The following is a 27,031-nucleotide window of genomic DNA, read 5'->3' as shown; positions in this document are numbered from 1 at the left end:
GTGCCGAATGCTCGTGTGTACGATGGATTAGAGTTGGCGAAGTTGAGCATACACGGGATACGTAAAGTATGTATACGTGTACGCCTAATGGTAGTTAAAACTCGGCGAGGAAAAAGAGAATTGAACGACTGGGTACTCTCAGCCCCTCGTGACGTCGGAGCGCTCAAGTACAGGAAAGACGAATTAAGCGAGCGAGTACTGGCACACGTGGTGAAAAAGGAGGAAAGACATTTTTGAATCGATAGTCCGTTTCGAGTGTGAAAATAAATCAGAGGAGATCATACTTCCAGCATCTTATGTCACCCCCGGTAAATAGGTGAAAGCTCTATTTTCATGGTCAGTACACATTTCTGCGAGCCGTTTTCAACGTTGTTGTACAAACAAGACCGCAATACGCGCTACCGGTATGTAAGATAAACAAAAAAAAATAAAAAAAAATTACAATTAAAGTCGGCACTGTGAGAAGGAAATGTAATAAATTAATCTCACCGTGACGCTGTTGAAACAAACGCAAAGAGACTAGTTCAACTTACAGCTGGCTTGGATTTATTTCAGTGTCTCACCTGAAACAAAAAAAAAAACGTGAAAATAAGATTATTGACAAATTGATCACATTGTATACAAGTCGATAATAAGTGTGATTAAGTTAGACAGAATTTCGTAGAGCTGATCGTGCTGCTCCGACAATTTGTAACGTTAATGAGACGAACCCCTTTGAAATTATTGGAGTCAGACTTAATCACTCCTGTACCTTGTAGAGAGCGACGCGACAACGTGTTCGAATCGTTGCGAAAATTGGAGTAGGAAAGTACGAGCGGGGGTGGAAAACGATGGTAAGTGATAAGGGTAGCAATTCCCCGTATACAAGAATCCAGAAGCCGTTCACATCTGGAGGGGGGGGGGGGGGAGGGGGGGAGCCGGCTGGGAGGAGGTTAGAGAATTGATTAAGGCCGTTTCCACTGTCGAAATTGGGTCTCCCTGTCGTTGAAAAATATCGTCTCAATATCGAATCGAGACGGGCAGTTCAAAGTTCGATTAAACTCTTTTGGGGAAAGAAAAGATCCCTTGGGCACGTCCTCGGCGATGCTTCCGAAACACGTATATACGAGACCAGACGTTAAATTGAGGATATTGGAGAAGAAAAACAAGACCAGAGGTAAGAACAAGGAGCGCGTGTAAGTCAAGGTTCTTCCTTTTATTATCTCAGGGTTCATCAGTATTGCTACGTCTCTGGTAAAACTACTTCCCAGGTTTTCCCACGGGACATTTCCACCGTTACGTCGTCGTCTGGCGAAAGTACCTTCCTTCCTTCCTACCTTCTTTCCACCGAACCAACACCCACGCTGGAGAAAGAATATCCGACAGAGTGTTGGTTTACGAATGTCTCTTTCTCTCTGCGGAGTGCAGACCCGGTCGTCGAAGGGTCACGTGCCGTGGGTCACGTAGAAATTCACCTCGTCTCAAGATTTGAGTGCGTTATTGGCCATTGGTCTAGTCGCGTGGTCCCAGATTCTCTGCTCGTCTTGTATTCATACTTCGTCTTAGATGAAATTACTTCCGAGTCTCAGGACGGTTGTTACAACTGCCTTTGGGAGATAACAAGGGTGGAAGGTCCGGAATCGCAGCAGAACCTGCCAAGGTGGAGTGAAATTCTCGGTAAGAGACGAAATAATTAAGAGGAGCCGAAGCCACTCGATGTCAGACGTCGAGAAGCGCCAGGCACTTGAGCTCAAAATCATTGCACAAACCCTGCCAGCCGCAGAAGCTCGGTGGGGATTAGTTAGGCCGGTATTATACAGAGTAGGTAGGTACTAAAAAGCTCTCGATTAAAAGTCTAGCCTCTTACGCGGGCGCAACGGAAAGAGAAGAAGTTCGAAGCACCGCCAAACTGGGGTTGCAGACGCGAGTAACCATAATTTACGAAAACAAGATGTGCTCTGAACCAAGATGCGCGGTAGCAAGGTCACGCGATAGTGATTGTAGCATGACGTCGCTACAACCATGGTTAAATATTAAAGACGTTATGCGAGGGTACATTCTCAATTACCGAACCGGCAATGGATGCCCAAGAACACGCCTTGTTTCCTCACGTCACGCGTGTAGCACCAACCCAACCAATAACTCGAATCGTCCAACGTTCGACACGTCGATTGCAGGACAATAAAAACAATATCAAATGCAGACGACACTCGGCGCTGGATTGCTCATCGTCGGTCAATCGTGAAGTAGCGACGTGGCTGAGGGTTCGTCGTGCCTTGATTACTTGGAGCCAGACGACCAAGTCCTTGGAATGGAAATACGGCCAACGTTCATCGTCAGCCGTTGTTGAACCAGGGAATCGTGGTTTCCTCTTCCCGACAACAGTTGGTTCGCAATCCCGGAACGAGGTTGTTTCGGAGCTTGCAGGTAGCGTTTGAATATCGGGATGAAACTTCACGAGCAGAGGTTGGCCCTTCCCCTCCCTCCCGCTAATTCAACGAACCAAGCGAGCCGGTAACCCGTACGGTTACGAAGACGGAAAGCTACCCCGCGGGATAGCAACCTCTGACATTAATCTCGGTTAACCTCGTAGCGAACGGATAGGGAAATTCTCAACAATTTATACCCACTGTCAGACGTCAGATGGGGAAAAAACCCCTACGAAGCAAGTAGCGGCGAAAATTTGAGCTTTTTCTAGACAGCGAATTCAGCAGCAAAGCTTTTCCATTTGAGAAAAATCGAGACGACGGGACAGGCATGCGTCCTTTATTCCGATGAAGCTCGGACGTTTTCAAGCATCTCGGTCATTTCTCAAATTTCAATATGGATGAAGAGTTTTATGAGATGGCGCTCGAGCCACGAAATTTCGTACACTTTGTATATTTACTGTACATACAACAAGTATGCATACGTATACATGTCGCGTACCAAAAAATTCCACGCTGTTTGAGAATTTTCACGACGAGCATGAATACGACCGCTCACGTTGTACACAACGAGGAATTCTTTTCAGCAGGTATGATATTTCGCTTCTACAAGATTGACGTGCAATCTATCGTTCAGGCTTGAGGGTCAACCGCGAGCAATGAGAAAAATGTGGTCACATCGATCACACGAGTGGAGCTAATTGTGATATAAATTCTGTTCGGATCCAATCGCGCCTTGGAGGGCCGATGGGCTTGAAGTTTCGACGTCTGGGTGGCAAAAGCAGCGAGTGACTTGAGAAAGAGAACTCTGCAGTCCTCGCTAAGCTAGCTAGAAAATATCAGGAACGAAAATTGAAGACTCTTTATATAAAGAAGACGAGTGTCTCTCGCTCAGAAATAGGCGGACCAATAGGAGTAAAAATTACCCTATTTCTTGGCTCTTTGTCTAGTCAGTTAGAACCAAACTGGAATCGGGTCAACATCAATCATCTACATGTACATTTTCCATGAAATTTCCCATCGAATTCAGACACTCGTTAAACATCGAGACATCAAGAGCCCATTGCGCTTATGTAGATATTAAAATGTGTGTCAATTATAAACACTAATCGGTAAAATGTGGTCTCGAATGTATTCAAAACCCGATCGCGCATCTCACGTATACTTATTATATTTAAGCTCGAGAAATTCGATGTATAAGATACCAGACGTCGGAATGGAAATTTTAAATTTATATTCAGCAGATCTGGAATGACCGCAGAGCTTTTCTTCGCCTCTCCCCCACCCCCGAATTATTCTTCTTCTTCTCTCATTTTGTATATCTGGTACACATCGCCTCCGCATCGAGAAAATTGTTTACGTAAAAAGTAACCTCACCCTCCGGGCCGCAAGTTTAATGACATTTTCTAATTTTCTTATCTTCCCTCCCGCAGACCGTCACGAAATTTCTTTCATCTCCTTTGGAACAGTAATTTCTTATTACCAATGCCCCGGAGCGGCAGCAACAGCAGAGCGTCAAGAAACCTGGCCGAGGAAAGATTGTTCCCTTTCCAAAAGGGTTTCAAATCACATTCAATGAAATTGAGAATATTACGGATTTCCGACGAATAAGAAAAACAAAATCACGTTCAGGAAAGTCTAGAGAGAAGACTGCTGATCGAGTACCCGGAAGTGACGCTCAAGACTGATGAAATATCATTTCACGTGCAAGATTTACGCCTAATCAAGTCGCAGCAGCAGCGCGTGGAAGGTTCACTGGTACCATAGTTTGAATTTCGAGTAAGAAAAATGGTCGTTCAATTTCGCGGACGACCTTGACCCTGACCTTCCATCAAAGCCAGAGTTACCAGCCGCAGAATCAGGTTCATTCATCACGAATGGAATCGATACTCCGTATGTTTTAAATTTTTATTCGAAAAGGGTGTCGTCAAAATTAAACCCCAGGGCATATAATCAAAAGTTATAGGACCCGATTATTCGCCGTAGTTCTTTCTCTGTCGGACGATCGTACGAAATAAATTGATGAGAGCAGAAGGGAAGAGAAAAGAAATAAGAATGAAAAAAAAAAAACAGAAATATATATTAAGAAAAAGACAAGCCAACGATAAGATTTACGCCCCTTGGGCTTTACATCGGGCGCCGTTGCAGCAACGGCGGCACTATTTCAAAAAGCACAAAGACGACGCCGTTGCTGCTTCTGCTGCTGCTTCGATGCTCGCTCGATTCGAGCTTTTCCCAAATCCACCGAGTTGTCAAGTTCCTCGTAATCGCGAAGGTCGGGCCGGGTTATAAGGTACGTACTTATGTGCATAGGTGGGCGGCTTATGCATATCACATATGTACACATATGGTTTTATGTATACATCTACGTGGCTGGGCATAAGTATTAGCGCTCTTCAAAAAATATCGTCGCACGGCGTTTATACCGATAATAAATCATATACGGCTGCTGGTGTTTCTTTTTTTTTTTTCTTTTCTTTTTTTTCTTTTCCTTTTCCATCACCATCGTCGATCTCTTTTCCTTCTTCTATTTTCCCCACTTTCCAAAGCCAGGTTCATATTTATATTCCTGAGCGTAAAACCGACGGTTTCCAACCCTAATTTCAGAAGCCACACGGGGAATTTCTCTAGGGAATTTTTTTTTTTTTTCCTTCTCCGCTCATATACTACGTCAGTTTTATTCTTTCTCTCTTTTCGCCAATGCTTTTTTACACCTGATTCAAAATCTCGGTTGATTTTTAATAAACAAGGACGAGATGAAAAGGTGGACATCCCTTATTTCTACGTATATATATATATATATATATATATAATAAAAAGAAAAAAAAATGTGTATGATTCGCAAATTTTATATTTTCTACAGCAAAGCTCGATTTTCTAAAATATCACTAAATCTTTACCACCCTGCAGATTGAATGAAATAACAAAATAAGTGGCTGTGTTAGCTAAAGTATCAAGTCAACTAATCGACCAATTAACAACAAAAGACCAATAAATTACTATACTTGTTTGTTGTGTTCCTTGGTTTCTGTCAATTTAGCAGACGTCGTTTTTAATTCCTCGTTTGTTTGTTTTTTGTCAAATATTTTTAACGCATTCCCGCACATTACATACTACTGTACATTTCGATATTAATTTACACGCGCGCTCGATACCGCGTTGTTTTATTCAAACGGATTAACCAAAGTTTTCTCCGCACTGTTTTCCAGTTAAAAAAATATAAATGAACCGGTTGCCCGAAAAATCAGAAACTAAAAACACGGCTAACAAGCTCCATTTTTCCGCGCAGAGTTTACGTTTGCGAAATACTAGAGGAAATGATTTTTATCCGATTATCACGACTACATTCCGCACATACCTCGACGCAACGGAAATTCAAAATCAATCCCCTTTATACACGTACGCGAATGCATACGTATATCGCGCAAGCGTAATATTCTCGAATCGAGGAACATCGCTGCGAGCGATTTTGATGGAACGTCGGAGGGCGTATCAGCAGCGTCGACCCTCAAATCCCATTCCCAGTTCATTCTCCTGTTCACGGAGATGGATATCAGCGGATTAACGCTAACCGTATTACACAGGGGGTTAATTATGACATAGAGATCGGGATCAATTTAGGGGCCGCTCTCCCACCAGCCGATATACCAATCTCGATGACTTCGCATCACGTCCGTCATTCCGCTGCAGGTACCGCGATGCCGGAGAGTTTCGCAGACAAGCCGATGAGTTATTGCCAATGAAAGCGTCAGTCTCGGGACGTATCGTTTTAACCCTCAAGTTTTTCTCGCCAAAGTTGTGCAAATTTTCTGAAGGTTAAATTTGACAACAGCTCGCTGTGAATCGCTAACGGCCAACGACTCGCGTCTCCTTTGCTCCGGCATGTTTCTACCTACCGAGGTATTTGATAAAAAATTAAGAAAAAATTAAACGTTGCACGCACACCTCGCCGAATCACCGCGGGCATGCGAAAAACACGCTATAATTCACAGCGTGTATTTTTGCATTTCCAACAGTCTCGACAAACGCGAAATGTCTAACTGCACATGGAGTCTCGCTCGTTGCTCGTTGTTTATTGATCCATCATGTTCTGGACTGCGGTGCGTGCGGAGAGATTTGATTACACAAAGAGAGAATGACGGGAGATTATGTTTGAGAAAATAGAAGAAGTAGGAAAAATATTCATTTTTAAACTTTGTTTATCAATTCTTTGACATTTGTAGTTTATCATTGATTATTATTTTTGAACAAAAGTGATTTAAATGCAAAACTGAAGTTCGTTCGGTTGTTATTTACAATAAATGTTTAAGTAAATAGGTAATTTTTCTTGTGTTATTCGCAAAAACGTGGTTAACCCACCTCGACGAACTCAAGACAACTATGACTTGTCTGTATATTTACAGTGACGAGAGAGGAAGAGGAAAAAGAAGTTGAAAAAACGCAAGGTCACGGGGCGTTTACCGTCGAATATAAAACGTCAGAGTTTCCGCAGCGTAAGTTTCGCCGTTTCGTTGCTGATGGCTGCAGCATTTACGCTCTCCTCACATTATTCTTGCAGAGTTTAATTATAGACGGACAAAGAATCGGAGTCACAGTTTTCTGGGCGCCGCTATTCTCAGATTTCCTCCCGGCATGTAACTCGATCTTGGTAAACATCAACTGACGAGAAAGAGAGAGAGAGAAAGAAAGTCCAAGCAACAACGTCTGAGGGATGAAACTTGAATGTGTAGTTCTTGTCCAAGACCCCCAGGGCATGTTGACTGATCGCGGTTAGACCTTCACGAAGATTGTTTACCAAGCCGCAAAACAACAAAAAACAAGGCAGATCATATTGCGAGAAAAGTGTGCTCGAGTTATGCAGCTGTCGAATTCCAGGAGCTTTTACACCAGCCGGAAAAGCTTCCAAGATATCCGCGTCAAGCGGCATCAACGGTTTCACGGGGCGAGAATATCGGCCGGTTAATCATAGCGATCATGACCAATAATCGCATTACGGGAAAGTGAAATTGCCCATCAGTCGAGGGATTTGGCGAAGATGATTGAGTTCGCGTGAATCCACGTCGCATAAACGTTGGATCGGCTACAAAGCTCCCATCAAATCTCTCCACCATCTGTTATTATTGTTGTCGTTGTTGTTATTGGATACGGTATATTACCCAGACGTAAATCCGTGTTCATTTAATACCATCTTGTAGAGTTTCGGTTTAAATAATGTTCACATCGAACCCAAGTGACAAGAACAAACGACCGACTAGGTACCGAAATGAAGATGCAAACATCCGTCCAAAGTTCACAGGAACCACCGTCAACCAGCAAAAGAAGAATATCTCGTCTCTGAAATTTCGTTTCTCCTTTATATACTGAATTTGAGTAACGTCTCACGCGGATCGGATATTATAATCCAGGTATACGAGGCCGAAAATTCCTACGGGGTTATGGATTGGTAAATAATTCTCACTCCTTCGGAGCGTCGAGGGATTATCGTCAATTGCCATCAATCATTCGGGACCGCTCCACCTAATTTCGCATACAACACTTTGTTCATCTCTTTCAGGCGAAAGCCTCGCCGCGGTTGCGTTTCGTCAAGTTTCCCGAGTTGTACACACTCGATGTGTCCCGCTTTCCCTAAAGCGGATGGGGGAAAATTGGGAAAATGGGAAAACTCTGTCGACGACGAGAAGAGGGTTTGACGTCGAGCGAAAATTGTACAAGGTCCTGAAAAGTAGGAGAAGAAAAGAAAGGGAACTACATCTTTGCAGTTTAACTCGTAGCAGCAGCAGCAGAAGCTACTTTGGCATTATTTGGATTTAATTTACAAACGCGACAAACGATAAAAATTGTTATGCAAGAATTTGAGTACCGTCGTCATAACGCAGGTCGAGAAACGTTAAAGAAAATGCCACACGCGGTATGATCGTGTAATATACCAACTAACTTTAGGTATCTGGTTATATGTTACAGGTACCATTACACAGTTTACACCGGGGGCCATAAGGACTCCCTTGAATCGAGAATCCCGCGAATATTTCCGTTGTGGTAACGACGTCGTAACTCGTCGGAGTGCCTTTTCGAACAGCCGTCAAACGACGCTTATCATCGTCACTCGCGTTAACGACGCCATTTTGAACATTCCGTAAGTTAAACAGAACCTGTCTTCCAGCGATGATAGACCCAAGAATTTTTCCCAATTACGCGATGTGAGAAAGAAAAAAAAAACGCGCCTTACTGTTTTGCGCATCGCAAAAATCATCGCGAGGTAAACGATATCCGTGGAGGTCAATTCGTTCCCTCGATGATTACGTCTCTAGGATGGAAGGGACAACGCGACGTAATGAACGTGCATGGTGAATGGAATGCGTTTGCGCAATACCTCGCAATGCCCTAGATAAATTATTGACGGACATATCGGATTCTGTGAAGCCAGCATATGCAGCCGAATCCATCGGCCAAACTTGAAACAGAGAGAGAAATGCAATATAAAATCCCCCAAGGACGTCGAAAAAAAACTGTGAACAGATTACAAAAAAGCAAAGAAAACAGATATCAATACAGGAAAGATAACGGTAAATATAGTACAAAAAAACTAGACTGAAGAAAATAACTAGAGAAAATCATAAAAAATTACAGTAACAATTTCAATAAACAGCAAAGAAAACATTAGAGAGAGAGAGAGAGAGAGAGAAAAAGAGAGAGAGAGTATATCATTGTCCCACACTGCTTTCTTCTCTCTCGGGGCTCGTTTGTCAATTTCCGAGGTAAACTGTGTTTGAAATTTACCTCGATACTCACTAATTTCGTGCAGCCACCGGGTCAGTGAGCATGATTTAATACGCGAAATGTCACTGCGTATTTATGAATATCGCAGTCCGATAAAAATGAGATACCTAATCATTTTCATAACATAGGTATTTGTTATTAATTCGTTGCAATGCATTGCAATTTTCATCTATCGATAAGTATTACGCCAATTCGTGATTACACGTCGAATTTTCATTTTTATACCTATTACAACGGCGCAGCTGCTTTCGCGGAGTTTGTAAACCTCTTAGATCTGCATTCAAGTACGTAGTTATAATTAATACGACTTGTTTCACCGAGTAGCCCAAGTACGATGCCCACATACACGTATACCTTTGTGATTTTATCGGCTTCAGCGACATCTTGATCAAAGAGCCAAGCCTTGGAGCTCCTCTCGGTATAATTCGCTCTCTCTCACGTTTCGCGGTGTGTAGTTTCCATTGTTCCCTTTAATTCCCAGGTCTTTGTGATACGTACGATAATTCGTCTTGGTAATTAGTTTATTTTGACGGGGAAAAAAAAAATTTTTTTTTTTCTAAATTCCCGAGACGAGACTAAACTTCGCTCGTACACCTCGTACGTGGTCAACCGCTGCAGATCGTAACAAAACGGCCCGAGAAAGATCAAACTCGATGAGATGTGATTTATTTATGCCATAGCCTGAGATTAGGTCATAGTGAAATAGAAGAGAGAATAATACAATGTACAGATTGTTAACGAAATATAGACAAATGAGAGAAAGATATGGAAAAAAAAGAGAGACGAGAGAGAAAATCAGGCAGCAACGAATAGAAGTTAAAAAAAGTTGTTCCCAAATTTGCAAGATCAAAAGCGTCTACACCTCGTTATCACTCTTTACCGCCTGACTGACTTATGAACTGCGAATATTCGCACTTCGATGTGATGTAGAAAATTAGCACGGTGAAATCGGGGCCAATAATCGTTATTGACAGGGGATAAAGGAAAAAAAAAGGTGTCCAACCCCTTGTCATGCGGTTTGAAAAGTAATTATAAACGCGTATATCGCATGCAGTTTGCGCGAATCGACTACCCTTCGGCATACTTTTTGGTATGAAATTCCGCATCGCGGAATATTTACAACGTTTCCGATATTTTAGAATATTAGAAAATCCGCCTCTGGCATCGGAAATGAAAAAAAAATAAATAAAATAAAATGAAATAAAAGATAAATAAAAAGAGGAGCAGGCAAAAAAATAATCACTCGCATGTTGGTAGTGCATAAAAAAAAAAAAAAAAAAACTGTCAATAAACCCGGTCAACCTTTCCTGCAGCTCTTGACAGATACCCACCCCCCATTCCCTTCCTCTCTCCCTCTTCCCCAATTTTCAAATAGTGTTCAAAAATAGCGCAATTACGGTAGGTATAAATAATAGGTGGCATGGGGAAATTCGATGGATTTAGAAAAGAATCGATGAAGTAAATCAAGGGTGAAACTTATATCAATGCGAAAACCAGGCGGTTATTCGCTTCTTGGAATCAGGACTCCACTTAACGTAAAGTGATTTGAGAAAAATCTGTCAACAATCACTTTGCAAAAGCTGAAAATTGTTAAAAAAAAAAAAAAAAAAAAAATCTTTAAAAAGCCAAGGAAAAGGAATGACTTGAAATTCGATCGGAAATTCATTGAAATCGCTTGAAAATCAGGGTGAAGGCTGCTCGAAATCACTCAATATAATCGTACAAATTGATACAGATTTAAAACCGATCGAAACCGAAGAAAATCACGTAAGATTGCAATCTTGGAAAACCACTCGTCACTCAATACGTGAGAAAATAGCCTCTGGGATAAAGATCGAGACGAGCATAAGGCGGTGATCCTGCAGAGCTTCCTGGTTCTTTCAAAGAGCCAAGGTGCATCCGAATCCCCGGGTTTCGTCGAGCGGTGGCTGGATGGGATGGGAAGGCAAGGAAGGAAGAGAAGACGCGTGGGCGGACCTTGATTGCAGTCGACACAGACTTGCCGGAGCACTTGCCTCGTGTCGCCGCGTTGACCTCGACCTCGAGATGAGATCGGTGTTCAGAGGTTCTACGGTCTCTGGAAAGGGACGAAGCGAGCCTGTCGAGCCCGGATCGCGCATTTCCGGTTACCAAAAACCAGGATTCAGAACGAGGTTGAAGTTGGTAACGTTGACAGGATTTTTACGTGTATTGAAATCTGACATTGTCTGATTTTTCCGGTAACCTTTCAAGAAACACGACGCTGATGAATGACAATTTTTTTTTTTTTTTTTTTTACACGGTACCCAATAATAATACCTTTAATATTACCCCTGGTAACTGTCGTTGTACCGTCTCATTATCAATTTAAAAACCATGGCCTCAGATTTTCTGTAAGAAAAGAACGATAGAAGGTTTAATATCAAGTAATATATACATAGAGTATGGTTTTGCACGATCGAACGACGAGGCGAGGCGGGGAGCAATCAGCGAGCGACTGTCCTCGCTAATTACTACTCAAATTTATAGCTACGTATATCAGAGTTATCCTGGTTGTGGATCAAGGACGACGGCGCCAACCAAGGCTTGCAAGTCACGTTGCGTTGGGCGGTGGTTGAAGGTGATGTCGGTGGTGCCGGAGGAGCAGCAGCTCGACAACTGAACGCTTCTGCATTTTTCGAATCGTTATTTTGCTCCTTCCGAACTTTCATCGTCGACGGCTAATTTTTTCGACTTTGCAAGTGTTCGAAGCATCGGCCGCTCTTAATTTTTAGTTTACGGAACTTTCATCTTTCTCTACCTCCACATCCTGTGCTTTGGTCATTCGGAATGCCGACGACTATTCTGAAAATACTTTTTCCAACAAGAGATCGATTGATTAGGTAAACTTTGGGAAAAACAGTCATTTTCCTGAGTGATTTATGAAAAATCTTAACTTCGGTACGCTGATCATTCGTTGTTTTGAGATTCGCATCTCAAAAATTCCGGCTTTTCGACCGGTCGATTTTTTGGTCTTTCTTTGATTTTGAGTCCCCCTCCTCCCCCACCTTAGATACCGGCCACGAATTTCAGGCAACCGAAGTTGAAGAAGAAAACGGCGAGACGTGGGAAAAAGTGAAGGCTGTAATCAGTGTAATTGTTTTTTTTTTTTTTTTTTCCCGAAAGCTCGTTTCATTCAGCTGTAAGAGCTGATACGTACATCGATGATGGCGCTACAACACCTGCGTATAAATACACATGTGTACGGTTACAGTATGACACAAACACACACACTCGCGCATGTACATACACGTATTAGAGCAAGAACACGGCGGGCTCGTTGCCTTGCTGCGAGAATGGTTTGAGAGCTTAATTGAATCGGTTGTCTCGCAGCAAGAACACTGTAGCAACAGTGCCGACCGAAGGAAGCGTTAATTGATTGAACTTTTTGGATCGGAGAGTTTCGGGGCACGTTTCTATTCCTTTTCTCTTTTTTTCTTTCTTTCTTTCTTCGTCCAATTGTTAGATACGAGATTTTCCCTTCGAACGAGAAAAATTCCCAGCGAAGGATGTTTCTTACTTCTTTTTTGTATAACTGGTTTTACGCCTCGTGACGTTTCGACTTTATTATAGATCGGATAAGTTTGTAAAAAGATTCTAAACCCAATTACAATATACATATAATCCAGAAAAATAAAGAGATGGACGTGAACAGAACCGAACGGATTGTCGGGGATTTGTTTAAGATTATTTTTCTCGTTTTCTAAAGTTGAGAAAAGTTTTAATTGCACGTAGTTGTTTTATACACGCTGCACCACCTATACCGGATTATTTATCGCGGATGCAGAGAAGGTGAAAAAAAAAAAAAAAACAACAAGATTACAACAGCCGTTTGATCAACTCGCATAGATAAGGATGGGCTGGTTCAATCCAAGTTCCAAGCTCAAAGAAGCCCGAGAGACAAGAGAAGAATTTTCTCATTCGCATTTTCTTTTTTTCCTACTTCTTTTTCCATTCCTCTAGATTCACCGCGGGTATGTAAAACTTGCAGATTAACATTCCTAACGGTATTTCCTCCGAGTAAACGACGCCGGGATTTCCAAGCTCACTCTAGGAAACTCCTCGGGACGAGCGTATATCTCACAACGGATCACTCGTAGAGCTGTAGAAGTGGAAAAAGTGGTTGCTGGTGGTGGTTGTACCTCTATAAGCATAGACGAGATGGCAAATGGTGGTTTGAAAGTGTGCGATCCGAGGGGGAGGAGGAGGAGGACGATTGAAACTGGAAACCGAACAAACGAACGAATTTCAGAAGCGCGGTCGGTTCGTTCTACGTTTACTGGTTCGTTCGATTATTCCGCACGTGTGGAAATAGTCAAGGGATGATAAAATTGTTCCGGCAGTTTGATTGCGTCGGATCGACGACGACGAAAACGACGATGACGGGATAAAAACGGGAGGGTTTCGATCAGGGGCCAATTCATGTCTGAGATCGATCATTCCTGTCCGCAAATTGTCATCATCGTCGGTCATCGTTGTTCTGATTTGTTTGTTTTTTTTTCTTCTTCTTCTTCTTCTTCTTTCTTTACTTTTCAATTTACCCCCCAAGAAAAACCCGTCGAGGGATGAAACTTGGAAGGTGAGTCGGTATAATAATGCGGGAACAGTACCGAGTGGATGCATCGAGGTCACAAAATAGACGAGCGTCCCTCCGCGCTTTGAATTCACCTCGGCGACTGCAACCGCGTTTTTCTCTTCACCGCCTTCGGCGAATTTACAGCTTATTCAACGCCACGTCTGAATCTACACCTCCGCTAGATAGGGTGACGTGCCTGCAGCTGTGAAGTGCGAGAAGAAAATATGAAAGTAAAGAGAGAGGAGAGAGGAGAGAGAGAGAGAATTTCGCGAAAATGAAGAAGAGAAAACACGATGTGAAAAATTCAGTATACGTATTACGATGAGTGAATTTTCAGAAGCAAAATATAATTCTTGCATTTGCGGTTAAAATAAAAGAATCCTTGGGTTAGCAATTTTTTTTTTTTTTTTGTTCAATCTCTCAAGTTTAAGGTGCAGATTTGTATTTTCTGATTAGCGAATATACGATTATCTGCGGAAGCTGTTTTCAAAAATTGTATCGTTCGTCACGAATTGTGGATAATATTTATACGCAATCGTGTTTGTTTAAACAGCGTTGAAACACAGCCTTGAAGTGTATGAATTGTAACGCTAGACAATAATAGCCCGATTTGTGAGCTGAGAATAATGATGGATAAAAGCGGTCGACGCGAATTTTGATTTCTTCTACATAGCTAATAAATGGAAACATAGTTTTATAGGATAAAGTTTGTTTCGGTAAAAACCAGAACGATATTTCACATTTTAAGAAAAATTGATCTATTCCCTCAAACATTTATTGTAAATAACAATTAAACAAACTTCAGTTTCGCATTTAAATCACTTTTATTAAAAAATAGTAAATAATAAACTACAACTGTAAAAGAATTGATAAACAAAATTGAAAAATGAATATATTTCCTACTTCTTCTATTTTCGTACGGACTTTCTCGTATCAAACCCAAAACGTAAACGTTTGTCTTCGAAACAGGCACCCATATCAGCTATCAACCAAAAAACTTCAAGACTTATTTATAAACGTAAGAAAGACAAAAACAAATTTTCCAAGCAACAAACAAAGGTTTTCGTTATCGTTCGATGTACAGAATTGACATTTACTTATCTCTGTAGAAACTAAAAAAAATAATTTAATATTTTCTTCTCGACCTGCGTAATTTAACAATAGCTTGTTAATTCTGTTACTTGGCAATTAAACCATACGCATACATTTCATCTGTATTATCCAACTGACCGAGCGAATATTAATCGTACACGTGGGCATGAATTTGAATATCATAAATGGGCATCATTTGAGGTGGTAGACTTACGCTGCTCGAGGCGATCCAATTTACTTTGGCAAAAACGGGGCGGCGGGTTTTCGCTCTCAGGCCTCCGCGTTGTTACAATACAGTAACTTTACCCCTTAGCTCTGGGTTTTCTTGAGGGATATTGACTGTCTTTTCGCGCCATTACCGTCGACTTGGAAGTTAACCACGCGTTTCTTAACGCGGGATTAACCAGCGATTATCAGCGAATCGCATGTAGTAAAAACGTCGTTCGGATTATCGCAATTGATGATCACTTCACATTGGGCTCAAAGTTGTTTGATTGTAACGATCACGTACGTGGCGTGAATATTAAAATTGAAACAATTCTTGGTGGATCGGATAGAAAATTATTCTAGCTTAAGAATCAATTTTCATTTTTCGTCGGTAAAACAAAATAAAAGGGAAACGATAAAATATCTTTATCGTTCTACAATAAACACAATTGGAAAAAAATTTGTTCACAATGACCAAAATTTTTTCGGAAAAACCGAACATACATCCGACCAAACATTAAAAAGATTTTTTTCGTGTTACGGAGATAATTTTACGCTTCGATAAAAAAAAATATGTAGATTCACGATGTAAAATATTATTTTACTGTAATCAATTAGTAGCGCTTATGATTTCTTAAATTTTAATAAGGATAAAATTTTGTACAAACGCGTTGCACGAATCGATTTTTTCATGAAAAAAAAAATTCCATGACATTTCCAGGTTTTTCCAGTACTTCAAACCTAGTTTTTCCTGGCATTTTCCCAGTTCTATTAGCTTACTAAAATCTATATCGTTCTGAAGCTTATCAACTCTGCATTCGGTTAAAATTCAATTCGAATTGAAGAAAACTATAATGTATAAAAAAAGACAATCTAAGCCAATTTGTACGACCAAGTAAAAAATCCTCTGACAATTCCAGGTTTTCCATTACCCTTTTTTTTTAAATACCCCGAAATTACCAGGTTTTCCAGGTTTCCCTCGTGTGTGGCCACCCTGATTATGATTCCGATCCCCGGCGTGGAATTAGCAGTGGCAAAAAGCTTTACGTCATTCTGGTACGGGTAACGAGAGACGCGGGCTAATCAAAGGACTCATCTTTGGCGAGATTGACACCGTCAATTACCCCGACGACGTAATGAACGCGTCGTGTCTCATCTTCTTGCGATGATGATACACGCGCGGAGTATGAAAATTATTGTAAAACACGGGAACGAGGGTGTCGCTTTACACGACGATCGTTATAACCGCCTCTTTTTCTCCCATAAAAAATAACCAAGTCAATTTGCAGCGACCCTTTTTTCTTTCTGCCGTTGTCTCCTTGCGTACGTTGAAAAAAGCTCCCTTCTTTCGTAACCAATTCCTTTGTGTCGAGCCTGCGATTGGCATTTTCCGAACTTCCGTGTGATCTACGTCCGGATCTACGTGCTTTACAGATTTTGTTCGGCATTATTCGTACCGCTGTTCAGTGATTCGCGTCAAAATGTGTTTACCATGCGTTATAATAAACGAGCATCTATCCAACGCAGCTTACCGGTATGTCAAGCATTCAATTTCCTACGATATTGTATAATAATATCCGATGAAAAAGTTACGCTCATTTTATTTCTGCGGATAGCAGGGACATTGTTACAGGGGAAAAAAAATAAAAACCGACGCTCAGTCGTACACTATAGATTCTTCTACGTTCATTTTTCATTCCAAGAACCCTTTCATTGAAAGCACAGATTACGGGTCGCCAAAGGGTCGTGGAAAATCGTAACGGTCGGATAAATTCGACCAGACGTTATATCGGACAAGTTGCAAAAAGAATCAGAAATACATAAGAATGTAGAATGCAGGGAGAAAGAGAAAGAATTGATCGTTAGTGATGGATTTGCAGCGACCAAGTGACTTTTAACCAAGACTAAATTATTCCGCGGTTAGGGTTAATTTCTACCCAATTTATTTCCAGCTACCGCAGGAATTCAAGTTCGAAAAATAAAACGCGAGACGCTGACGAATTGGCCTAAATCAATCCGCTACCCTTTGACACGTGTTGTGAGTTGTTTAATTACGGTTGAGTTGCTTTATTCCAGACATAAAATACAGAAGGTTATTTTCGGTTGAACGACATCGACTTTTTACATCGTACCAATAATTCTAAGGGAGTATAATTTTATTAATTTCTCGTTCGTTTCTAATCTGGTTTTCAGATTATACTTTACACAGGTATTTGGGTAAAAAGTTAACGTTGACGAAGCAAAAATTATCGCCGAATAATTTTTCGTGCGCATTGAAACGTAAGGAAATTTTCCCGACTCCCGCATATAATAATTATTATAGACTACCCATAGCGGACTTTTAATACAAATTGAAAATGAATGAGGTATACAGAATTTGGGAAAAAGAAGGGAGGAGAGGAGAAGATCAATCGCGTTTCGTCGTCAAAGAACGTAAATGATTTTCAATTGGAGATGGGAGTTTTTTTTTTTTTCTTTTTTTTTTCCTCTGCTTTTCTCACCTTCTCCCTCTTTGAAACCCGACGTGAAATAGTCAAATAAAAATGATCATCGTACGCTTCTATAAAACAATTCACATGCAACAATATATCTCCATCGTCTTTTGTTTTCGCTCTGTATTATCTACCCTTAGTATTTCCGTTAATTTTTTTTTCTCTCCCCCGTTGATAAACGATGATGGATGGACGTTCGTTCGTATTTGCGGAAGAAAAGTCGAACTTGCGAACATCTACGAGTACTTGCGAGATCTCGACGTAGCCCCGGAATAATAGAAGGCGTGTTTTTGGCAAAGGAGGCCCTCGCTTTTGTCAAGCTCAAGCTGCCGACGATGCTTTGAGAAACAACACGCCTCTCTCTCTCTGCTTTCCGAAATAAGTTAAAGCTCCGGGGTCCGTGACGTCGTGTCGCGCAGAAAGTTAGCGCGTCGCTGCCGTCTTCGCCTCTTAACGATCCGTCCGTCGTAGCTGGATTAAACTAATTTACCGATTTCTTGGCTCCCCGAGGTGCCACGTCCAACCCCCACCCTTATCCCGACGACACTTTAAAGCTCACCTGGCAATACTCGACACGCTCTCTCCCCTCTCCCGCATGTTCCAAAGGTCATTATAACCACCCCCCCCCCCTCCCCCCCCCAAACGCCCGAGAGTCGTCGAGAATTTCAAACAGGCCACAATTCCAATTACCCGGTCCTATAGATTTCTTCTTCTTCTTCTTCTTCTTTTTCTTTCAAAGAAAATTATTAACTTCGTATATATGTATAAATTACATATAAATCAAGCCCGTACAGCGGAAAGCTTTTTTGGAGTGTACGCGGAGCGGAGCTTAAATATTTTTTATCGCTATACAACCGAGAAATGAATAATATTGAGAAACGAGCTTTCGCGTATATAACCGTCAGCCGAATAAGTAAAGCATGTTTCGTAGGTCCGTATGTGATAGGGTAGAAATGATCGAATATCGATCCGAAGGGCGAAAAATCGGAGAGTTCTGTCAAGGATAATATCCGTGCGAAAGTGCGGGCAGAAAAGCTCCGAGCTTTCGCTTGCTTGTCGAATTCGACGATGTGAGGCTTGCGGCAGCACCGTGCAAGCCGGTCTTGAGTATCGATCGGTACGCATCGGAGCTTTTTGAAAAACGTCGCAGAGATGGCGCCACGTGTCGTGGGTGCAAGCTGAAAAGCTTTCGAATCGATAGAACGCGCCGCCAGCCAGCAGGCTCTGGTTTGAGGAGTGAAGTTTCCGTTGGGAATTCTCTCACGCTTACAATCATTTTCATCAATCCCTTTACACCGATGTCTCGAACTTTTTGCCTCGACAATAATTGTATATAGGTGAAAATTTCATGATATCCAGCCGCGTTAACTTGTTTAAACCCGATTCCCAACGTCGAATACCAGCAAAGCTAAGACCACAACGCCGCACGAAGATTTATTCTTGCATTTGTATTAAGCGACAATTCTCCGAACCGTTTAGATCCCTGTTTGGAATCAAAATCAGGGAAGCGAATCAACCGTATGATCAGCCGTATAATAACAAGATATATTTATACCGTCAATTTCGACCTGGGATAAAATTTCAAATGATTTTTAACGCTCGGTTTAAGTTTCGTTTCTTTTTCGTTCGACATCAAGTATCCTTGAAACAAGTTCCGCACTTTTTGAAAATACGGTAAGTGAGTGTACAACTACGTGGAATGGTCGTTAAATTTTCCTACTCTGCGAACGGACCTTGCGAATGAAAAAAGAAGGGTCAGTTCAACACTCAAATATATTAGCTATAGGTACGTGAAAATTCCGAATCTCTTACAATTTAATGATCTATAAATAATAATAAAATAAAAACCGAGTATTCATCGGGTATCCGAAACGGCAAAAATAAAAATGCAGTTCTGGGTTCATCGGTATGAAAATGAGATTCGATCTTGGATTTAACATCCAAGCAACCACCTATTGAAGACCACTGAAAGCAATTGGAGTAACAAGTACTTTGCCAGAATCGTCATCGATACCTCGTCAGGTCACGTTAAGTTGTTCGGGGAACGCGAATCGACCGGAAGTCAACCGCATCCGAGCGTTTTCACCCAGAGTGTAAGGATGCGTTTCTGCCTTGTCCGAAAAGCGGTCAAACGGTAGGTTGATAAAGCGAGTCTCCCAGTTATCGACCCTCTCCCAATTACTGACCATTATTTGTTTGCATCTGCTTGAACCTTAGTTTTCAAATTCCAAAACAAAAAACATTTGTGTCGTAAAAATGTATAATTTTGTAAAAGACAAGGTTCAAAAATTAGGTACAAAGGTGTCGATAACTGGTAAACTCACCTTGCACCTAGTTTCACGATTAACGTCGATACTGGGCGTTGAGTTGCGCGCTCCGCGTGACACCGTCACTCCTCACTAAACCGCGTTTCGAACAAGTCCGCAACGGTGTGCTCGGGGTTTACTCGACGTTGGTATACGATGCCACGTTCGTTCGAACAACACTCCCCCTCTCCCGTCACGAAAGCTCGAGAGGATGCGCCAGTGGTCAGTTTCGATTCCGACACCGCGAGCCACGCACTCGTCGAAACGCAACGCAACGCAACCCAACGCGATGTACCCTCAAGTCACCAGCCAAGCTCAGATTCTGACGTCACTCGTCGCGCTGCTCCTCGGCGCCATTACGTGTGTCGCCTCAAGGTGCGTGCGATAACATGTTCTAATCGCTTTCTCTCTTAACCACCTCAGAAAGAATTCCCCCTGTTTTGATCCCGGTAATACGGAATCGAAATGCGGTTCGCCTGCTTTTAACTCTCTTGTTTTTATGACGCAGAAGCATCCGGCCGGACAATTTCATCATCGGTAACACCGAGCTACCACCATCAAAGCCCGTCACGTACGAGCTTGACGAAGGTAAAACAACAATGTGACGCGACGTTCTCGCGCAAAAACAAAACTAGATAAGAATTTTCATCCTCAACGCACAGAGCGGAGTATCAAGTCGTGCGTCGGTTTTAATTGACGAAAATACTTCTCTCCAGTTGACCGCAATCACTGGAGGTTAATCGAGTAATTAAGAACGCGTTGCTTGCCGAGTGCCAACGTCTTTCGATGAGATCGGTCAGCCTCCCCCTTCCCCCTCCCTCCCTCCCTTGCCCCAGAATTTTTGCATCTCGTTTCTTGGTACACGACATTATTATGTAGATATATATACATACACACACATATATACATATATATATATACTCTCGTTTCGTCGTTACGATAATTCAATAATGATTGGTCGTAAACACTGCTTGACGTTCGGTTCTCTTTACCGAGGGAACGATCGTTAATAACACTCAATTGGAAACAAAACACAGGGAGGGATAATGTTGATAGTAAATGTTGTTTTTAGATACGGAAGATAAATTACTCGTAAACAATGATCAAGGCTCGAGCCAGGAAGGAGATTATTACTCGAGATCTGGTCTAATGTTCAACATGCCGATAGCGGTGGCCATCTTGTTTTGTAAGCTATACATTTTATACATAATACACGTATATTTCGTAGCGCAAGGAAAGAAAGAAAGAAAGAAAGAAAGAAAGAAAGAAAGAAGACGTGTCGTGTCGCGTGAATACGTCAGTCGAAAATTAACGTTTTTAATACGCATCTATTTTACAGCCGTGATTCTACTGATTTGTTGCTTTTGCTGCCTCCGATGCGCCGTCGACTACGAGGGTTATAAAAAAAGTAATTATTAACAAATCCAAATAAAAAAAAAAAAAAAAAAACCAACAACCGTTACGAGTTAACTACATTGATAACACACAGTTTCTTCCCTTTTTTATTCGAAAAACTAATCGATTCATTTCACTTTCAGCACTTTACTGTAGACCGAAAAAGCTGAACCCTGTCGACGTGGTGCGAATTTTGAAACTGGACGAACCGATAAAAAAGTGATTGTTTCTCTACTTTTTCAACCTGAATTTTTGAACGCCAATCATTCCACGCATACGACAAAATTTCAGGAGAAAAATCTCTACGCATGATGATAATTACGTAACGCACGTTAACTATACGCACCTTAATCAGCTATACTCACTAATATATATCCACAGCATATCGTATTCAATGCAGTTTTTTTTTTTTTTATCACGGAAACAAACGTGTTTGCAAAAATTCAACGCGTTGCAGATTCCATTGTATAGTATAAAAGTCTCATTACATGGAAAGATTGAGTCAAGTGAAAACTGGGTATATATATAATATATAATATATATATATGTAACAAGACAAGGCATTTTTGTATCTGATTATAAGATAAAAAAAATTATATTCTGCTAACTATATTATATAAAATAATTCTTATAATTCTTAATACGCGAACAAGAAACTACATATTTATAGACACCCAACGTGTGCCTGTCCATCATATCGATTCATCGAATAGTAAGTAGCTAAATTTAATCACGTATCTAATTAAACGCATTGCTTTTATATACATACACTACGAAACGATCTTCCATTATTTCTTTTTTATTCTTATAATATTATTGACTGATTTTGCAAAAAAACTTGTATCACATTATCTATATGAAATAAAGTTGACCAGATGTTGTGTCTTTTTTATTGTACGATCAACCGTTGATTGAAATTTGTGTTTTTCTTTCTTCCAATCGCCGACTCCACCCTGCGAACACGCCTCTGGATTTTGTATAAACGCGTCCACTTTGTCCGCGGATTAATAATCAACCTTCCATACCGTCATCCATCATCCGGCGAAGCGCCTTAACCGTAAAACGAATGGACGTATGAAAGGGTGGTAAAAGCGAGAGCCGCGAGAGCGGGTCAATTTGTGAAAATCCACACGTGCCCCTCTCTCTCTCTCTCTCTCTCTCCCTCAATTAGGTCAATTAGACTAACGAGTCAACTCGAGGATAAATATTGCATGAAAAGCTTTGCAAAGGAGGCTGGGTCACAGCGTTCTCTTGTACAAAATCCGTCGAGACGTTCGTTCGAACGTTGAAAAACAATTATAAATCGCAGTGTAATATCGGCTATACTCAATTACTCACCCATCACCCTGTAGTTAAAGCGTCGAGATTATCACACGAATTTACCGCTGTTATTTTTATCTCGATACTAGCTTGAAAAAAGAGGATTACCTGAAACAAACAGAAAAAAAAAACGTACGATTTAAGCAGAGCGAAACTTCATTGATCATCGACGATATTTCAATTTATCAACATTTTTCGTTCCGCGGTATATTTCAATGGGATTGACCCTTACCGTCACGCGATTCGGTTCTTTTTTTTTTTATTTGGCATGGGAAGTGCAGTTAAACGTTTATTATATATTTAATAAAACTAAGAACAAACCCTAAAATTGGTTGAATTATCAACATTGTTTCAGACAGTATTCTTGAATGAGATTTATATAAATACTAGCAGCCCATCCCGGCTTCGCACGGGCATATAATAATATTAAGTAATAATATAAATGTTATTTTTCTAGAAACTCACTGTAAACATTGTGTATTTTCTTTTATTATATTATTATATGCCCGTGCGAAGCCGGGATGGGCTGCTAGTTATGCTGTTAAAATGTAGCTTATATGACACGTTCGTAGATTTACCATAGCAGCGCCATCCATTGATTACTTACTCAACCCAGTCGAAAGGTATCGACATCTGTTAGAATCATTCGGAGTTAACAGATAATTGTGACTGTCAAATAATAACACAAATAATTAGCAATATATTATAATTGCGACTATAATTTGAGATTTAAACTATCCTATCTCTCAAGTTGGATCGAACTGCACATGGTGTGCGTATTTTATTATAATCGGTTAAGTGGTTTAGGAGTCCATTGAGGACAAACATCGTGACACGAGATTTATATATATTAAGATTTATTTCAAGACAACGCGATTTTAGGCCGAGAATAGGTACAATTTCCAATACTATATATACACGCACCTCTTCAGAAGGGTGAAAATTACCCCGACGCATTGAATTTTGTAAAATCTAACGACCATTCTGAGATCTCTGTCAACCAATGAATTCCAAGCATTTTTAATACACTTAAGTTATCAAGATTTTCTGCCAACGAATTACGTTCACGAAAATACTTCTTTTTTCTACATGTTTATTTATAACAATTATAAACAATTATGGATTCACAAACAATCTTCATCGTTTCAAAGTTCAATTATTCTTTTTATCTGAAAATGTAAAAAAAAATTCAGGATTTTGCATGAAATATAAAAGAAATGACAAGAGAAAAAAAGAAGAAGGGTGCAACCACTTCAGTGGCTTCTGTGACCGAAAGGGTTGAGCGATTAGAAATACGAACGTGACGCATCGCTCAATTAGAGTTTGCAAACTGTGAATTGTATTGCGGGTATGAGTTGTATAATATTGGCGCCAGAAAAATTGATTCGTTTCGCTTGGACGGTGAAACGTTTTTCATTAAAAAATATACATCCATCCATACCGGCGCTTTTGTATTCCAAGCATCAATTTGGCCAAGGTTTGCAAGACAAATCGCTTCGTTTTCTCCGAACAAAGCAAGCAAAGCTAAATATTCGTTTGCAGGATGCGGAACAGTTCGTAAGGTTCTGGCAAAACGCCCGAGAGATTCAGAGTAATACTTAATTTTACACCATCCTGCCGTTTATCACTGAAAGATGAACGAACTGCCGCTGAACTTTCGCCGAGTATAGTTCGCATGGAATAATAACGCAGGGTGAAAGAATCCGGATAAATTTCGCAAAATATTGAGCAGAGAAGCTCAGGTCTTTGTCAAGGTACGTTTATGATCATGGGTTTGGAAAAAATTGATCATTTTAATAAGCTTGAAATTAGTAGCGTTATCGCAACGATGCATTTCTGTGAAAATAATCCTCGTTTCACAACTTGGGATTGTCTGAAATTCGGTAAATAGCAATAAAGCACAACCGGATACTCGTATTATTTTTTTTTTTTAAACTCAATTGTTATACGTAAAAACTGTTCTGAAATTCTAAAGTTAAAACAAAAAATATGGATTCTTTTTCCCAGGTTTCGTCGCGTTATTACGTTACTAATTATTAACCTCGTCGACTTTATCGCTACATTTTTCAAGCCTGCAGTGAAAGTGAAGTAAATTTTCTATTCAACGAGCGTCTACAATATTATTTCATGGAAACAAGTTCTACCCGCGGGGTTGATTAATACCTTAATATAAACCGTAAAAAGTAAAGTTTAATCCCCCTCTCACCAATACAGCCGTAGTCTTCGTCGTAATATAATTCTCACACACAGCCGAGCAGCACTCAAGTAAAATGAAAGTTAAGGATAAGCTGTAGGACAAAAGCTTGCGGTAAACTTTTGAATAACAGTACCTAATTATTCGGCTTGGATAATAATCATTACAAATCCATTAGCAGATTGAATTAAAATATCTAGACTAATAAGACTTGAGAATCGTCTTACGAGAAAAACCAAAAAAGGCCGACGATCAAGCCTGGAAATTGACAGGATAGTAGAATTCCATAACGAATCTACCCAGCCGTGTAATTCTGACGGTTTTGAACGCATCGGAGCGAATTCGAACATGTTCTAGGTACCGCAGATCCGGTGACACGGATGCGTTCGATCCGCCGATTGGATGGGAAGTTATTGTGCCGAAAGCTTTGTGCGTAAAATCAGGGTTTCGTTGGTTGGTGTTCGGAAATTCGGGACGAAAGCTGCAGCCTGCATCGACAATTGGCGATAAACCCGAACCATCGGAATCCTGCTGTTTAGCCTTACTGACGACGATTTCCAAAAGGAATCGATTCCCGTGATTTCCGAATCAATGAGATGACCTGCGACTTGGTACGATTTCTGCTGATTTTTAAACTTGTCGTCGGGACTTGCGAGTGATTTATAAATTTCAGAAGTCATTGATATTCAGACTGTCGAGAAACGAACATTGATTAATTATTACGGATTAACAATAATTAATTTGCGAATAACTTCTCTCTTCTCTCGCAATCGTTTTCGCGAGCACTTAAAACTTTTTGCACTTTTATCGATAAATGTTTGCTTGCTTGAAAAGGAAATTCCCGAAATCACGCGATTTTCTACACATTACGAGAAATCTTGTGGAAATCAGGAATCATGGGATTCGAGCGATTTCCAGGGACTTTTAGCGATTGCCTGTCCGATTTCGTATGAAATGGTTCAACGATTTCTCAAGTGAACGACTCCTCGACCGACACAACATAAAGAATAATTACGCAAGTAAAAAAACTGACAACACTGTAACTTAACGCGGTATCTTACAGCCACTGTGATAACGAATAACGGGCAACCGGAGTCCGTAATTAAATTTCCGCACCGAATCAGGCATTCGAACGAACACCGAATAGTCAATCTTATCACAAATCGGCTGATCCGTGAATTCGATACAACCGGATGAAAATTATCAAAAGCAAAAGCCCGGCGTTTTCGATTGATCCAAAAGGCAAACGATCCGCGGTAACAAACCTTGAAAGAGATGCGAGAGGCCAGAGCCTTTGAAGCAGGAACACCCCATGATGTATCCCATCATCGGATCCAACCTTACACCGATCAACACAAGCCGCGGGATTTCGAAACCGGAAGTTATCGGCACAAGTCGCGTTCGGCACTGCGGTCTTCGATCTTTAATTAGAGGTGGTGGTCGTCCAGTGACCACCAGGTACGGTCATCGGTTAACGGTTATTAATTATATGCGACTGAACGGCGGACGCACGTTTTTGATCGATCAAACTCCCACTCGGTACGATATATATATATATACATGTACAAATAACGGAGAATCGTGCCGAGTGCGCGGGATATATTCTATTTTGCGCAAAAGCCCGAACGAACGATAATCAACGAAGGAGTATAATTTATGTTGCAAAATATTCTACCCGATCTCATTTTGTCGATAACGATAACTCTCCGCGCTTCTTCGTGATGCAAGCATCGAAACTACTGACGTTACCCGTAAACGAACGATCGGTTTTATTGTCCGCTGGGTCGTAGGTACGTAGAATCTATATATCTTACCTTGGCGATTAGATATTCCAATCACGAATCCCGAGCTGTCTGATCGACGAAATTGGTATACGTCAAACGACGTACGATGACCGTTGTCCGTGTATTTTCGCGTAGGTATGATTACTACCGCAAGAAGCGACGACGATAACGCGCATGCGCTCAAGATCATTGCGACGTGGTGTAGATACAGGTATAACGCGTGTAAGTTTTATGAATTTAAATATTTGCCGATTTAATTCAAATTTTATCACAGAAGTTGGTGAATCGAAAATCAAAACTTGATCGAGCATTTGTCAAATAAATTCCCCTTACGGATACCTTAAATTTTGAATAATTTCAGAGCGATTTAAGTTGAAAAATTGATATATAGGGGCGATCTCCGCCAACTCGGCCACTTTTTATTTATTTATTCATTTTTTTTTATCCTCTAGGATCTGTTCCATA

General features: G+C 40.9%; 2 protein-coding genes and 1 long non-coding RNA gene across 7 annotated transcripts in view; 1 reads left to right on the top strand and 2 right to left on the bottom strand.

Moving 5' to 3' along the window:
* Positions 1-27,031, bottom strand: part of LOC124305937 (phosphatase and actin regulator 1-like) — a 155,740-nt gene that overhangs the window by 33,408 nt on the left and 95,301 nt on the right. The window lies entirely within an intron of this gene.
* LOC124305946 (uncharacterized) lies at positions 540-26,659 on the bottom strand. Its single transcript, XR_006908481.1, has 3 exons — positions 26,597-26,659; positions 22,607-22,696; positions 540-563 (listed from the first exon to the last, which is right to left on the bottom strand). It is a non-coding gene; the product is annotated as an uncharacterized LOC124305946 (long non-coding RNA).
* Positions 19,986-22,185, top strand: LOC124305942 (uncharacterized). 2 transcript variants are annotated; one of them, XM_046765982.1, is made up of 5 exons: positions 19,986-20,248; positions 20,382-20,461; positions 20,946-21,059; positions 21,213-21,281; positions 21,412-22,185. In XM_046765982.1, exons 1-5 carry the CDS (start codon positions 20,085-20,087, stop codon positions 21,489-21,491), a joined length of 507 nt encoding a protein of 168 aa, XP_046621938.1. In that variant the 5' UTR covers positions 19,986-20,084; the 3' UTR covers positions 21,492-22,185. The 2 variants fall into 2 exon arrangements, with proteins under 2 accessions (XP_046621938.1, XP_046621939.1); XM_046765983.1 differs by lacking the exon at positions 21,213-21,281.

This window comes from Neodiprion virginianus, chromosome 5 (genome assembly GCF_021901495.1).
Source record: "Neodiprion virginianus isolate iyNeoVirg1 chromosome 5, iyNeoVirg1.1, whole genome shotgun sequence".
In the NCBI taxonomy this organism is placed as follows: domain Eukaryota; kingdom Metazoa; phylum Arthropoda; class Insecta; order Hymenoptera; family Diprionidae; genus Neodiprion; species Neodiprion virginianus.
The sequence above is the reverse complement of the archived record's forward strand: the minus strand, read 5'-3'. Positions and strand labels throughout refer to the sequence as shown.

Bases quoted from the DNA above. Each gene is read 5' to 3' on its own strand.
- LOC124305942 (XM_046765982.1), top strand. From the start codon at position 20,085: ATGCGCCAGTGGTCAGTTTCGATTCCGACACCGCGAGCCACGCACTCG. The intron at 20,462-20,945 runs GTAAAACAACAA...TGTTGTTTTTAG, and splicing joins CACGTACGAGCTTGACGAAG to ATACGGAAGATAAATTACTC. The intron at 21,060-21,212 runs GTAAGCTATACA...TCTATTTTACAG, and splicing joins AGCGGTGGCCATCTTGTTTT to CCGTGATTCTACTGATTTGT.